Source organism: Nyctereutes procyonoides, unplaced genomic scaffold (assembly GCF_905146905.1).
Source record: "Nyctereutes procyonoides isolate TBG_1078 unplaced genomic scaffold, NYPRO_anot_genome, whole genome shotgun sequence".
Lineage (NCBI taxonomy): Eukaryota > Metazoa > Chordata > Mammalia > Carnivora > Canidae > Nyctereutes > Nyctereutes procyonoides.
The window spans coordinates 42665775-42680690 of record NW_026575049.1 but is presented as its reverse complement, the minus strand read 5'-3'; the positions used below and the strand labels follow the sequence as shown (position 1 = coordinate 42680690).

General features: G+C 45.2%; 1 protein-coding gene across 5 annotated transcripts in view; it reads right to left on the bottom strand.

The window, feature by feature from the left end:
• The window catches only part of TBC1D8 (TBC1 domain family member 8), a 128909-nt gene extending 115177 nt beyond the window's left edge, over positions 1-13732 (bottom strand). For 2 of the 5 annotated variants that reach the window (XR_008664875.1, XM_055328492.1), the window contains exon 1: positions 13455-13732. Coding sequence is in view for 4 of the 5 variants with exons in the window: in XM_055328492.1 (XP_055184467.1) it covers positions 13455-13581 (127 nt within the window). In the remaining variant the exon portion in view is untranslated. The remainder of the gene's footprint in view (positions 1-13454) is intronic. The other 3 variants (XM_055328489.1, XM_055328490.1, XM_055328491.1) reach the window with 2 other exon arrangements.
• Between the last annotated feature and the right edge of the window lie 1184 nt (positions 13733-14916).

Genomic DNA, 14916 nt, shown 5'->3' with positions numbered 1-14916 from the left:
TGAAGGGAGACCTAGTCCCATGAACAGGAGTATTCTCTTACACAACAACAGCATCGTTATCAACCTCACATGTGGTACTTTCATGTCCCATTCGTATTCCAGTTTTGTCACTGACCTGACCTTAGCATGTTGGTAGCAAGTTTCCCCTTATGGTTCAGGACTCATTCTAGGGTTGGGCATAACTCTTGATCACGTCTCTAGCTTCCTTTAATCCTCAGCCTTTTTTGTCTTTTACTGCCGACACTCTGAAGACAAAGGTCCTCATCCCCTTTTTTGGTTTTTGACAGTTTTGATCAACTGAGTTATTCTTAGTTTATAATAAAAAAAACATGCTTACATCTGAAATATCTTTATTTAAATTCAGATTTTTCCACACATTTTTAATCATTTGCTCTGTACTTAAAACGTACATCTCTTTGGAGCTGTGATGGGGAAATTGTCCAATTTATACAATTCTGATTCTAAATACAACTTTTCAGGAATGTATATGGCAATATAATACAAATAGCATATTAGAGCATATGTTCCCAAAGCTTCTGCAATTATGATCTCTTGTGGTGTGGGTATATCTGTCATTCAACTCTCTCTCTGAGATTCTCCCTCCTTCCCTCTCCCCATTTCTATCTTACCCTCCTTTACCCCCACGCCCTCCCTCCCACACACAGACTTCCTAATGATCCTTCTGGTATAAATGGATGCTCACCTATGGAAACTCTGGTCTTGAATCTTACCGAGATTTCAGGCACCATCAACATGTTTCTGGCTTTGCCTATAGTTAGGGTTTCTGCAAGTTTCAATTCAAAGAAAGCAAATAAGTGTACTATTCTATGGTTCTAGCTTAACTTTTGAAAAGAAATATAGAATACTCAAATCCGGCTTTCCAGGTCATACAGGAAGTTAAAAATCACACAAGAAAAGCAGCTTTTACAGTGGGATACAAATCCTATTGAAGAGAATTTTCCAGTTCCAAAAGAGGCTCTCCAACTCTTGTTCTTCAAACCTAAAGGTTTTTATTTGGATAAATGAAGACAAGCAAAAGGCAAGGCAAAACAACACCCATTTAGCGCAAATCTTTTCACTGCAAGCATCAGAGCAGCAGACATCAGAACTCTATCTCCAGTGAATGAGACCATCAAACTCACCGAACAGCAATTCCCAAATTAATATGCCACAGTGTAGTGTGATCACTCTTAGCTTCACTTGGCCACATAGCTGGCTCAGGTACTTTACTTCAACTAGCAAGTGGCGGTACAGTAGACACGCATCTCATGTTTAACTTATCAAATTCAAAAAAAATTAAAAATAACTTATCAAATTCAACAACATGCACTGGCCAGAACACAGAGGCAAAACAACTGCTCCTGTGGACCACCCATCAATCAAGGAGCATGGGGCGGGCGCCAGAGGCCCCTACTTCCCAGGAACTCCTAGTAACGTGAGCAGATTACCAAGAAGAGGACCCTGCTGATTTTAAGGATTTTTTTAAATTTTTCAAGCAATTTTTGTCCTTCATGTTGATTTTGGAACCTAATACCCACATTAGGAGGCAGCTCCATTTTATCAAGATTAAACAATATCCCCTTTGAAACCTGAGAGTCTAAACTCTCCTTTATTTCAAAAACATAAGGGAAACTAAAGGTTAAAACACACACACACAGGAAGGTGCATGCACACACACACACACACACGTAGTTTTACTAAAACCTAATCTCTCTAGCCAAATCCTTGGTATGATTGAATCCTTGATAGATGGAAGATGATGAGCTATACATTCCTAAAGCAATCTTAATGCCTTGCTTACATTTTACATTTATTTTTCATTATATAGCAATATAAAATAAACTCAAAATCCAACTTTAGCTCACTCTGCTTCCGGGGTAGGTGCAATATCCAAATCTCTACCTGAGATTGAACAATGCTGATTCTTCCTTTTAAAATTGTGTCTGTCGTGCAAATACTGCTTCTCAAGTGAAAAAATCCAGAGGTTCCTTCCAAATCTTCATCACTAGGCCAATCCCATTTTTTAATAAAGATTTCATTTATTTATTTGAGAGAGAGAAAGAGCACACGCACATGAAAGGAAGGAAGGGGTAGAGGAAGAGAATTAAGACTTCCCACTGAGCAGATAGCCTGACACAGGGCTCGATCCCAGAATCCTGAGATAATGATCTGAGCCAAAGGCAGACACTTAACAGACTGTGTCACCCAGATGCCCCTAAGCCAATCCCATTTTAAGAATGCTAATACATTTCCTTATTAAAACATCCTTGTAAGGGGCACCTGGGTGGCTCAGCAGTTGAGCGTCTGTGTTTGGCTCAGGTCCTGATCCCAGAGTCCTGGGATCGAGACCTCTCCCTCTGCCTATGTCTCTGCCGTTTTCTGTGCGTCTCTCATGAATAAATAAGATCTTTAAAAAAATTTTTTTAAATAAATAAACATCCCTATATCTCAAACATTGGGCTACACATTTTTTAAAAACTCTATTGAATGGTCTCAATAATTCACAATAGTCAAACTTCCCAATCTTGGTAATTTGCTGAAATTATATTTAAATTGTTCTAGAAATAAATTCTATTGTTTGAATCCTGGTAACATTATTAATAACAAAAGACTATTTACATAGTCAATACCCCAGACAATATGTTTCAAGGGGTAGCCCACACACAGGCACCTCAACGTGGCACCAAATGCCAAGCAAGTAACAACCAATTTTTAAATCACCATCATTTCCTCAAAGAATTTCTTTTTGGCTGGTGACACCACCACTGTCCAGTGCTGAGCCAACATCCCTGGGATCCATTTAAGTTAGGTCATCCTTTTGGTGGTCACTTACAGATGAGGCATTTTCTTAACCTTATTTCCAAACCAAAATTCCTTGGAAATTGCATCCTGACAATTCCAGTCCTTGCTCACCTGCATGCCTTACAGACTTTGCTGACCTATTTGAATCCCAGCCATTGCCTGCAAGGCCCAGCAGCCCCTCCCCAAGTCCATACCGCAGAAGCAGCTTTCAACAGACCCTCTACCATTTGCTGACAAATAATGTTTGTAATAACCACCAAAAACCAGCCAAATGCCACCCTGATAAAGCTTCCTTCACATGCACGCCTACTTCTCCCCCACCCTTCCACTCCTATAGCATGCCTACCTGCACCTAAACTGCTCTCACTGAGGGTGCCAATGTCCCACCAGCCTTTCCCATACAACACTGCACAGTCCATCCAGTTTCCCTCCCTGCTTCTTGAATACGCTTTTCTCTTGACCTCTGGGAAATAACACCCTGCTCATTTCCTCCTATTCTCCTGACCACTCCCCCATCCCCTCTGTATTTTCCTCCCCTACAAGCCTTTCTAGACAGCTCACAAGCACATCAAACTGAACTTGCCCAGACAGCTCCAAGAGGCCACAGAGCTCTTGCACATGCTGTTTCCGCTGCTCAGAGTCTCTTTCCTCAGTGTTTTACCCAGCTAACACCATCCTACACACCCTGCGGGTCTTAGCTGAGATCAGAGGTCCTCAGAGAACTGCTTCCTGACCCTTAGGGGTATTCCAACCTCTGTTATTCCGTCTCACCACTCATGCGCCCCCTCCCCTGCACTTATCACCATTTATAATTCTGTATTTCATGGTCTAATAATCACCACCACTAGCTTTTTCCATCCCTCTAGATGATAAGCTTCATGAGAAACCTGGCATTTTTGAACAAAATGTGCTTTTGGCTTTTTCTTATATATTTTTTAAGATCTCATTATTTTTTTGAGAGAAACTGAGAGAGAGCATGGGTGAGGGGAGAGGCAGAGAGGGAAAGGCTGACTCTGCTGAGCAGGGAAGTTGATGTGGGGCTCGATCCAAGGATCCTGGAATCATGACCTGAGCTGAAGGCAGTTGCTTAACCAACTGGGCCACCCAGGCACCCCATTTCTCTTCTTTAAATACTAATAACTAAATGGATTTTGCAAACATATCTAGAAAATATAACAGTTTGAAGTATAAAATATTCCACTACTATAAAACTATATTAATTGTTTTGCAGGTTAAGAAACTGAGACCCCCAGAAGGAATGGGTTAGTCACAGAACCATGTCCTTGAGGCTAGGTCAGAGATAAAAAACTTGTAACTCTAAACTGATTTCCTCTCTAGAGAAAAAAAAATACAGAATAGCTATCTTTTAATTTCAAATAAAAGTACCTGACAAGATTAGATGCATTTCTGAAAATAGTTCCCAAGTCTCTGTGAAATTGACACACCCCACACATGCTAGACATTTTGAAGGCTAAATATAGTGTATGGAGAGGACAGATATCTGAGGCATGGGCAATCCAAGAGTAATCGTGGTCCATGAGGCAAGAATGTAACATCACTTCAATGCCTCTCCTTATCCCCATTACTCATACAGAGCTGGTAACCAGAAAAAATGCCAAGCTCTCCCAAATTTTAGATTCAGTCTACATTTTATCCAATTTCCATGTGCATGTAAAGAAACAGGTAATTCCACAAGGCTCGGTGAGAAACACAACAGCCCCTTTACCCCTCCCAACTCTCACTTCCCAGCTCCCCAAAGGCAACCACTTCCAATTCTTAACTGATTGTTTTTTGCATTTACCTACACATCTCTGAAGAACACGTTTGCACTACTATTTCTTAAATTTTTAGTTGAGGCATTCACTGGCAGCTTTCAGATGCAGCGTGTTTAGTTCCTTTTCATTGACCACCACCACCACCTTCTAGCACTCATACTTCACTTAGGCTTGGTTAGATCATGAGTCAATATTTACATTATTATAACTATGTGAACATTACTGAGAGCTGAGCTTTGTAGTAAAACTATGACATCTGCCCAACCTACATAACTTTTGGTTTTCCCTGGAGTTCACAACTGCCCCAGAATTCTTGGCTGATTTAGCTTTTTATGTATTAGTAAGTTACCCATGAGACACCTGGGTAGCTCAGTTGGTTAAGCATCCTACTCTTGATTTTGGCTCAGGTCATGATCTCAGGGGCATGAGATAGAGCCCTGTTTCGGGCTCTGCACTGAGCATGGAACCTGCTTAAGATTCTCTCTCCCTCTCCCTTTGCCCCTTCCCCACCTTGCACGTGAATGCATTCTCTCTAAAGAAATAAACAAAAATAATAATCTACTCTAATGTGCAGACCTTCCTTCAACATGTGCAAAGATGTTAGATGCTTTATCAATCTCTCTTCTCCTAGGAGCTGTCCTTGCGGTCTCTCACCCCGCTCCAATCTGGAACAAGAGATCTCTCAGCTATCATCTCAGGATTTCCCTTCAATCACCATCCTGGAGATTCCCTTTTAAGGACTTCTTTTTAGGGGCACCTGGGTGGCTCAGTCAGTTAAGTGGCTGCCTTTGGCTCCGGTCATGATCCCAGGATCAAGCCCCACTTTGGGCTCCCTGCTCAGAGGGGAATCTGCTTCTCCCTCTCCTTCTCTCCCTCTGCTCCAAACCCCAGGCTTGGGCTCTCTCTCAAATAAATAAATAAAATCTTTTTTTTTTTAAAGACTTCTTTTTAAAAAACTGCCAACTCAAAAAAAAAAAAAAACCTGCCAACTCTTGGAGGGAAAGATTGTACACTTCACTGCATGAAAACTAAGAATGTTGGTTCTTCAAAAGACCCAAAATGAAAATAAAATGTCCAGTCAGAGTGAGAAATGTTTTAATACTTCAAAAAGGATACAGAACACATAGATATATGTGCATGTACACACACTCAGAGCTCCTAAATTAAGAAAAAGACATTTCCCCATGCCTTTGAGGTTACAGAGCCATGTGATTTGCTTCAGCCAATATAAAGTGAATAGGGGTGCCTGGCTGGCTCAGTCAGTAGAGCATGTGACTCTTGATCTCAGGATGGTGAGTTCAAGCCCAACACTGGGTGTAGAGCTCACTTATAAAAAATAAAAATAAATAAATAGAAGCGATAGGTGTCACTTCCAGGCATGAGCTCTAAAAACCAGCATGAGATTCACCAAATTGCTTTTCCCTTTACCGTGTAACCATGGAAGCATTAGAAAGAAGCCTTCCTCCTAATGGACCTCTCTGATTGCCTATATGAGGAGAGAACCCTGGGGACCCACACTGGATATATACCATGAGGGAGAAACAAACTAATGTGGGTCCACGGAGATGTTGGCATGTTTGTTATAGCATAACCTACCCCATTTTGGCTGATACACGCAACGAGGTCACTGACAGGTATATTCTCTGAAGAAAGTTTCACACATATGAACATTATACAAGAATGTTCATAGAAGCAGTATTTGTAATACAACAACTAGAAACCCAAATTCAACTGACAAGAGAATGTGTAAATAATGGATTACTACCCATCAGCAAAAATGAATAAATATGGCTACATGCATCAATATGGTTCAATGTTAGAGTAAATATATATAGAGAGAGACAGACAGAGACAGAGAGAGCGAACTGGGATGTGGAAAAACAAGCTTCAGAAAAAAAACAGTATTATTCCTTTTATATAAAGTTATAAAAGCACACAAAACTCAACAATGTATTTATTAGGGAGGGGAATGGAATCAGGAAAACACACAAGAGATCTCTAAAACATTGCAAATATTAATTTTTTTAATAACAGGCAGTGGGTATTGTATTACTTATATATTATATACTCCTATGCACATAGAAGATTTCGTATTTTAAAACTTCAGGCAGGGACACCTGGGTGGCTCAGTGGTTGAGCATCTGCCTTTGGCTCAGGGAGTGATCCTGGAGTCCCAGGATCGAGTCCCGCATCAGGCTCCCTGCATGGAGCCTGCTTCTCCCTCTGCCTGTGTCTCTGCCTCTCTCTGTTTCTCATGAATAAATAAAATCTTTGAATTAATAAATAAATAAAATAAAATAAAATAAATAAAATAAAATAAAATAAAACTTCAGGCAAACTACAATCCTATTTATTTTTGAATGTCCATTCTATATCAGTAACTACTTGTTCAGAATAAAACCAACCACAGAATACAGTAGTACCCTTTCCTAAGGAGAGCTTCTTTGGGGCTATTTGGCTGTTGATTTTTCCTTCCTTTTTTTAAAGTAAAAAGGAGGAAGCAGAAAAATAAAATCTGGTGGAACAACAGACCCACCAAATGTTCAAGAATATTAATGACTCAACTTTGCAGAGCTGTGTCAGTTGGCTGGTGATGTACTAGGGAAATCATTCTGGGTCTGTATAGGATCATTTACATAAAGGTTACCAACGGGCAGTGCTAACAGCTGGGCTGGCGCAGCTGACAAACTACTGCTAGTCCTTACAGGCATGCAGGGTAGGCGTGAGAAATAGCAATGACAACACTCTATATTATTTATTCCTGTTTTTTGCATAATTCCTGTTTCCAGGATGATACAAAACATCTCTCAGCCTCCAAGGCTCACACCTATCAATTTTACTTGGACATCCATGTATTTGCTAAGTATTTATTGAGTGCTCCAGCGACAGAAACTGTTCCAGGGCTAAGGACACAGTGGGGAGGGATACAGACCTGGGATCTCCAACCCGGAGCTCATGGTCTGGTTCCCTAGGAAGTGATAAAGCCATAAAGGGCCACATCATGGCAAACGGCGGTGAGTGCTACAAAGGAAAAGCAGGGGTGGGAGGGTGTAGAAGAGGTTCACTCCAGTGCAACATCACCAGGCAGTGAAGCTCAGGCTATGATCTGAGGGGTGGGAGAGATCCACCTGACAAGCTGGAGAGTCTGTGCTTACAAGGAGAAAGAGCCCGAGAGGTGGTGCAGAATAGCTCATACAACACCCAAGCTCAGGGCTGATTTCAATACAAATGATTAAAGTTCTTAAAATTAGGGAGGAAATCTGTCTGAAAATATGATCAGATTTACTACTTACATTTAAAATAAATTCCTCTCTAACCAATGCTGCCAGAATATAAAATCAAGATCATAAAATCCTACCCCTTCACGGCTAATAAATGAATTCTTTAAAAGCTCCAAGCCTCTCAATCATTTTCAGCTCTTCCTAAAGAGTTCCAATTAGGCTGCAATGGCTAGCCTCCGCTACTGCACCACCCACACATTTGTACCTCACATTATTCCTAGAGGGACACAGTCTCTGCCTTGTTTGATTACCTAATTACAGTGCCCTTATTATGCTTTCATTAAATGCAACTGTTGGCAACCCCAAAGCTTTTATTAATGGCTTATCAGCCCTTAAAAATATGTTATTTTACCTGTATATCTGTATTGGAAGTTACCTTCCAATTTATGTTCCTAAAATCAAAGTACTTCCTTTAGTTGTGTTTCTTCCTTACTGTGTTTTTAGAAAACAAGACCAAAGCATGTAAGACTCTAGAGCCAATATTTGGGACGTTTACACAAAGCAAAGACTGCCTGGTTAAACCAAAGAGTTTTGCTTTTGGTGAAAATAAATCCAACAAATTCAGGGGCATCCAGCTGGCTCAGTCAGTAAGGTATGTGGCTCTTAATCTCAGGGTCGTGAGTTCAAGCCCTACAGTGGATGTGGAGCCACTTAAAATAAATCTTTAAAAAATTTAAAAATTTTAAAAAGCAGGCAAAAACCACTGACAAATTCAGGTACCTGAGCAAGACTACAGCCAATGTCTGATGGACTAGTCAAGAAAGGCAGCATCCAAGCTGGACTTCACCAGTTTCCAACCTTTCAACAGAATCATTCTGAGCAAGGCTAGTGACCCCACATGAATCCCTGGTGTCAGTTCCATATCCCCCAGACATTGGGACACTGTTCCAAAGATAGTAGACAATTCACTCCAGGCACAGTCACTCACACTCAATGCCTGGAACACTAAGGCGAAGTTCCCTTTATTTACTAGGATTTAACAAAGGATTTCAAAGAAGCTCTGTAAGCAAATCCTGCTAGCACAAACTGCTATTTAAATATTTAACTTTCCAATTACACTCCTTAAATACTGCAGTTAATAGGGGCGCCTGTGTGGCTCAGTTGGTTAAGCATCTGACTTGGGCTCAGGTCATAATCTCAGGGTTTTGGGATTGAGTCCCGCATCTGGCTCCCCACTCAGCAGCAGAGCCTCTGCTTCTCCCTCTCCCTCTGCCCCTCCTCCCACCCACTCACTTGTATGCACCCTCAAATAAGCTCCTTAAACAAATAAATACATGTATACATACGTAAGTGTGGAAAGAGGTGTTTCCTATATCCTTCGCTACAATGCAAACCTCTTTACAAACACTTTTATTCCAAGAAGCCCTTTTGTTAGTCAATTTTTTTAAGTGTTAAAATTCTTTTTTTTCTGAACCTACCTATGAGGGGTAAGTCCAGCTAAGCCCCTCATCAAGCTTTAATTCTAAACCTTGTTTGACCTGGAACTCTTGTGCATTACTGGTAGGAACGTAAAATGGAACCACCACAGTGGAAAAGAGTTTGTCACCCTCTAAAGTAAGCTTCCTTCTTGTCCCTGTCTTGAAGCTGTTACACCTAAGGCTTAAAGAAACTAAATAAACTAGCACAAGGCCTCTCTGCCCAGATTTGTAACCAACAGACTTATCTTGACTCAAAGTCCCTATTTCTCACTACACTGTACTTCCTCCCGTGACCCTGTTAAGCTACTGAGGAATTTGTTAGCCCCTTACTATTATAAATCCAATGACAGGAACAGGGGCTGAAGGTAAACATTCGGAAAAGGAGAAAACATCGAGATTTTCTTCAAATTACAATTTCTTAACTGCCAGCCTCTTTGGAAAAAGAAATACAAGATTATACAGGAACGCACGTGATAGAACACTGCAAAATAAGATCCTTCAGCGGGGCACATCTGAGTGGTGACATTCAGTCTTTAAAGCTACATTTGTGCTGCTCATTTTAGAGGACAGAAGTGGTGTGTTCAGTCTGCACCTCCCAAATGCTGACTTCTCCCGCATAGTTCTCCCAGAATGGACTCGACTTTCATAATATTCCTATATCCCTGAAACTAATGTAACATGTGTGTCAACTACATTTCAATAAAAAAGCAAATAATAATAATAAAATGTTCCCCAGGGCTGAAGACTGTATCCAAGTGAATACTTGTATACCTTGACTTCCTCCCTTCCAAGAGCAGCAAAATCACTCCTGTCCCAGGAGCCCTGGAAACGTGAGAAGACTGTATTCAGCTACACCATGTTCTAATGGGAGGAAAAGATCCCTCCCTCCCACCACTGCCCCCAAGCCCTGGATTTCCTTCCCCAGACAGGTATGAGGGGGTGGTAACAGGCCACCTGAAAAGCTGGTGCCCTGATCCTTCCTCCTAAAAGAAGGGAGCTACAAAAAAATGGCAGAAAGAGGTCTGTTTCCCATCCCTCCCTCCAGCCTTCCACAGTGGTCCAACTGCCAGGGAAACAGGAAGCCCAGAAGAGAGAGGCGATGTTCCTGTCCTGTGTGATCAGCTCAGCCTCAGTCAGAAAGGCTGACTGACCTCCGCTCTCACCCAACTTTTAAGAGAAAAGTAGAATCCACCATCTATGCATGTTATTTGTCCACACATTCATCTTACAAACATTTAATGAGCATATACTATGTGCCAGGCACCATCGCAGGTAAAATATCCACCCTAATAGAACAGACAATTCAGCATGGAGAAACAATGAACAAAATGAATAACTATTTTGTGTATTAGAGAAAGACCTATGGAGAAAATAAAGCTGGAGATGGATATATAAAAAAGTACGTGTATGTGTGCGTGTATGAATTAATAGGAAGATTAATTATAATCCTCAATGAAACAAAACTTATTTCTGAGGGTGGGCAATTTTTAAACATGTCAGATTAAATGCCAATGGAGAATTCCTATGTTTAAGTTCCTATAATAACAAATTCAGCATCACAATAAAAAAAAGACACTTCATTACCACTCCCCTACATTTTATTTCCAACCCCTCTTTTATTTCCAACCCCTCTTAACCATTTCTACTTGCTTCTCTCCAAAGTCTAGAACCAGTCAGAATATGCACATTAGCCCTTATAAGTTTTAAATCTTTAAAATAAATTGCTAAAAATCTGCCAAATTATGATTTTATATATTCTGAAAACCACCACCACCATGAAGCTGCCCTCTGTGTCAGGCTTGACTTTACAACACTCATAATTGGTTGGGTGAGGATCAGCCCACTGGTGGATGTGGTAACTCTGGGTTGCTCAATCAGCACAACTACGGTTAGTTGCTTCCCAGCTAAATGCCTGAAGGTAAAGTGTCCAGCAGCCAAGAAGATGTCACACTTTCACAATCAACAGGAGGTTCTGAGTCCCCCGGAAATAAAGCAAAGTGTCATGTGTCTTTTTGTGAGGTATTGGGGGGTTGATCGGACTGCCTTTAATAAGAGCACTGTGGGGACGCCTGTGTGGCTCAGCAGTTAAGTGTCTGCTTTCAACTCAGGGTGTGATCCCAGGGATAGAGTCCTGGGATAGAGTCCTGCATCAGGCTCCCTGCAGGGAGCCTGCTTCTCCCTCTGCCTCTGCCTCTCTCTCTCTGTGTCTCTCATGAATAAATAAATAAAATCTTTAAAAAAAGAAAATTGTGAATACTCACTGTAAGCCCAAACCAAAGTATATGCCAAGTAAGTACAAAGCCAAAGGTATGATAACATGAGACCTGCTTGATTTTGGAATGCAACAAGGAGGGGGAGTGTATCATTTTGAGTTCATTGCAAATAGACTCTAGAAAAAGAAGTGAGGCTCTCTGGAAGGGACGCTGACTTCAATCTCTATCGGGCACCATATCTGAGGCTTTGCCTAGCTTGTCTGGACCCGTTTCCCTTGCTAAAAGGTGAATACCCTAAGTCTTTCCAAGGCAGCCACAAAAACACCCCACACTGTCAACTGTGCACTGAATTAAGTGATAAAAAACACCTGCTGGGTAGATGTTTCATATGTTCCCTGTTTCACAAACCTTCAAACCCTGTCCTCATCCTCTACTAAAGGAGACAGGCCAGGTACTGTGCTTAACATCCCAAAAATTAAGATACACTGCCCTCAAAAGACTGGGAGGACAAACCCCTCCTCTGGCCTCTTAGCCTCTGACGGGCCTCACAGGGCACCGCCAAACTTGATTTCCCAAGAGCTCTGGCATTAAGTGCCACCAAGCTGCTCAGGGACACACTAAGGCCTCAATGGCCTCCTGCCTCCTACACTAACTCCCTCTCTCACAGCTTAAAAGCAGCTCCCAGGGCAGGCCTGCCTGCTGCCCAACCAGTCCCCACTACTCACCATCATCACTGGTCACCTCACCACCCCCTTTCATCCAGATTCCTCGACTACCCCATCCAGAACGCCACCAGGTCATACCCACTCCTTGAGACTGAGTAAAATCCATCCTCTCACCGAATCCAACTGTCAGCTTTCTCACCTTCCAAGTCTAAAGTACAGGAAGGGTAATTCCCCTTGCAGTGAGTTGTTTCAGGACCTACTGATCACATCTCCCCACTAGACTTTACTCCAGGAGGACCCGCCCCGCCCCCCCCCCCCCAAGAATAAGCCAACACTGGAGTCACCAACAGTGAGCCTAGGCACCCAAGTTCAGTGTCTTGACCTCTCTCTCCAGCCTTGGTCTCCTACTTCCCTCTCAATAGAAGGAGGGATGTGATGGGGAAAAAAAAAGATCTAAGGTCTCTTTTAACTCAGATTCTAAAATTTGGAAATTCCATATAGATTCCCTAGACACAAATGAAAAAGGCTAATTAACTGTTCCTCCGTTGACCCATTTAAACAGGTGGCCCAGCTATGGAAGCTGGCCTCAATTTTTCCAAACGCTTGATCTTCGCAGATAGTAACTTTTAGAGAGAGAGAGAAAAAAAAAAGCTTTGTTTTTCATAAATTTTACAAGCCTGAGTCTTGTTCCTTCTATCATCGCTTGGAAGAAACACGTGGGGCGGGGAACTGACCTGCTCGATTTTGCTACTAAGATCCTAAGCCTGGCACTGGCACTGCCTCGGTTTCTCCTCCGGGTGGGCAGACGGTGCCCGGCCCGCCCTGCCCTCTCACCCGGCGGGCCCTGCAGTCCCCGGCCGGACGCCACCTGGAGCCTCGGGCGCGTCCAGATGGCCGAGTCGGGGCGGCCGGGGCGCACCCCGCCGTCACCTGGCCCCGCACCACGGCCTGCGCTCCTCCCGGGGCGGCCCCTGCCCCCTCGGCTCGCGCTCCGGTCGGCGCTTCTTGCATTCCTGAGCCACGCCGGCCTCCACGCGGTCGCTGGGCCAGGCGGCGAGGGCACCTGCCTCGCCCGCAAAAACGCACGAGCCCGCAAGTCCCTCTTGCCACGACCTCGACGGGGGCTTGCGAGGGAAACCCCGGAGAAAGCAAAACAAGCCCGAGGCAGGGCCGTCCCGGCCGGGCGTCTCCCACGGCATCGCCACCTGCGAGGCGCCCCGGGCGGGGGGCCGCGGGCCCGGCGGGGAGCGAGGTCCGGGGCCCGGCCCGCTGCGCCCGCCCGCGCCGGCGCGCCCCTTACCCGTGAGGCGGCCGCCCCCCTCGCCGTGCCCGCGGCGCCGCTGCAGGATGAAGTAGCAGCTGCTCTTCTGAGTCACCCAGAGCTTCAGGGCGTTCTTCAGCAGCACCTCCTCGGGCTTGAGCCACATCGCAGCGGCCCGACCGCGCCCGCGGGCCCCGGCTCACATCGCCCCGGCCGCCGGCCGCCTGCCGCCTGCCGCGCCGGGCCGGGCCGAGCCCGCTCGGGAGGAAGCGGCGGCGGCGCGGACCGCAGCCAGCCGGCGTCCTGCGCTCGGGGAGTCCGGGGAGCGCGGCCGGCGCAGCTCGCCGCTCGCAGCCCGCGCAGCCGCGCAGGCCCCGCCCCCGCGCAGGCCCCGCCCCCGCGCAGGCCCCGCCCCCGCGCAGGCCCCGCCCCCCGGGCCCGCCCCCGCGGCTCCCGCTCCCGCTCCGGCTCCGGCTCCGGCTCCGGCTCCCGCTCCCGCTCCCGCGGCGCCGCCTGGGCTTCCGAGTCCCGGCCGCTCCGGCGCACAGTTCCGGAGTGGAGGGAGGAAGTCCCATCCCTGCTGCCCGGTCCCCCTCCTCCCTCCGCCGCGCCTGCGGGGAGCGCCCTGACTCTCCTCCTCCCTCCGCCCGTCCTGGGAGGCAGCTCGGGACCGCGGGGCTCGCCTCCCCGCCGCTCACTCCGAGAGGAGGAGGAGCGAGGGAAAAGGACATCTTGTTCTCACAGCTGCAGGTTGCCCAACCGAGGGCATTTATTTGTCTTTTGGGGGGAGCAGAATGCACGCCAGGAAACCCAGGTGTGTTTGGAATAACGTATCATTTGGCCTAACAAGGGACAGTTTTACAGATAGCCAAAAAAATAGCATTAAACGTTAAAATCGATTATTTTCCGATTTTTAAGAATGCTTGGCCCACGTCTTTGATGCTCTCACGAGGGATCCGACAGAGCTGCTGGAGAGGACCCTGAAGTGAAGCACCAGCGCAAACTCAGACTGGACGCCCTCCCGGGTGCAGTAAGGGCCCCCTGCGGGTCCCACCGCAATGAAACCAGCCGCGTTTGTTCCAAGAGAATTAAAAGACTGGGAAATACAGAATAGGTGATACCAAAGAGGAGCTATAGGGAATGTGGAGACAGGATCTTAAAAATGAGTATTTCCTCAAAGCTGTTGTAGAAAGAGACACATGGCAGCTGACCTTAAGCAGGCTGGTGGCCCTCCTAGCAGTGTCCTCAGAGAGCCGGTTAACTCCAACACCCCTAGCAAAACTCCCATCAAAATGGCCCTCAGGTTTTGACAAAGGGGTCCCTGAGAAAATGGGACTTAATTAGGACAGAATTGAAAAGTACAAGTAAATCCCCCCGCAGAACACGTGGGGACTGAGTGATACTTCTCACTGGAAGCCAAGGAATCCATTTGCAGAGGATCAGAAGGGGCCAGGTCACAAGCCTGCGACCTGACCAGGTGGGCTAAGAGCCATGGCAAGAA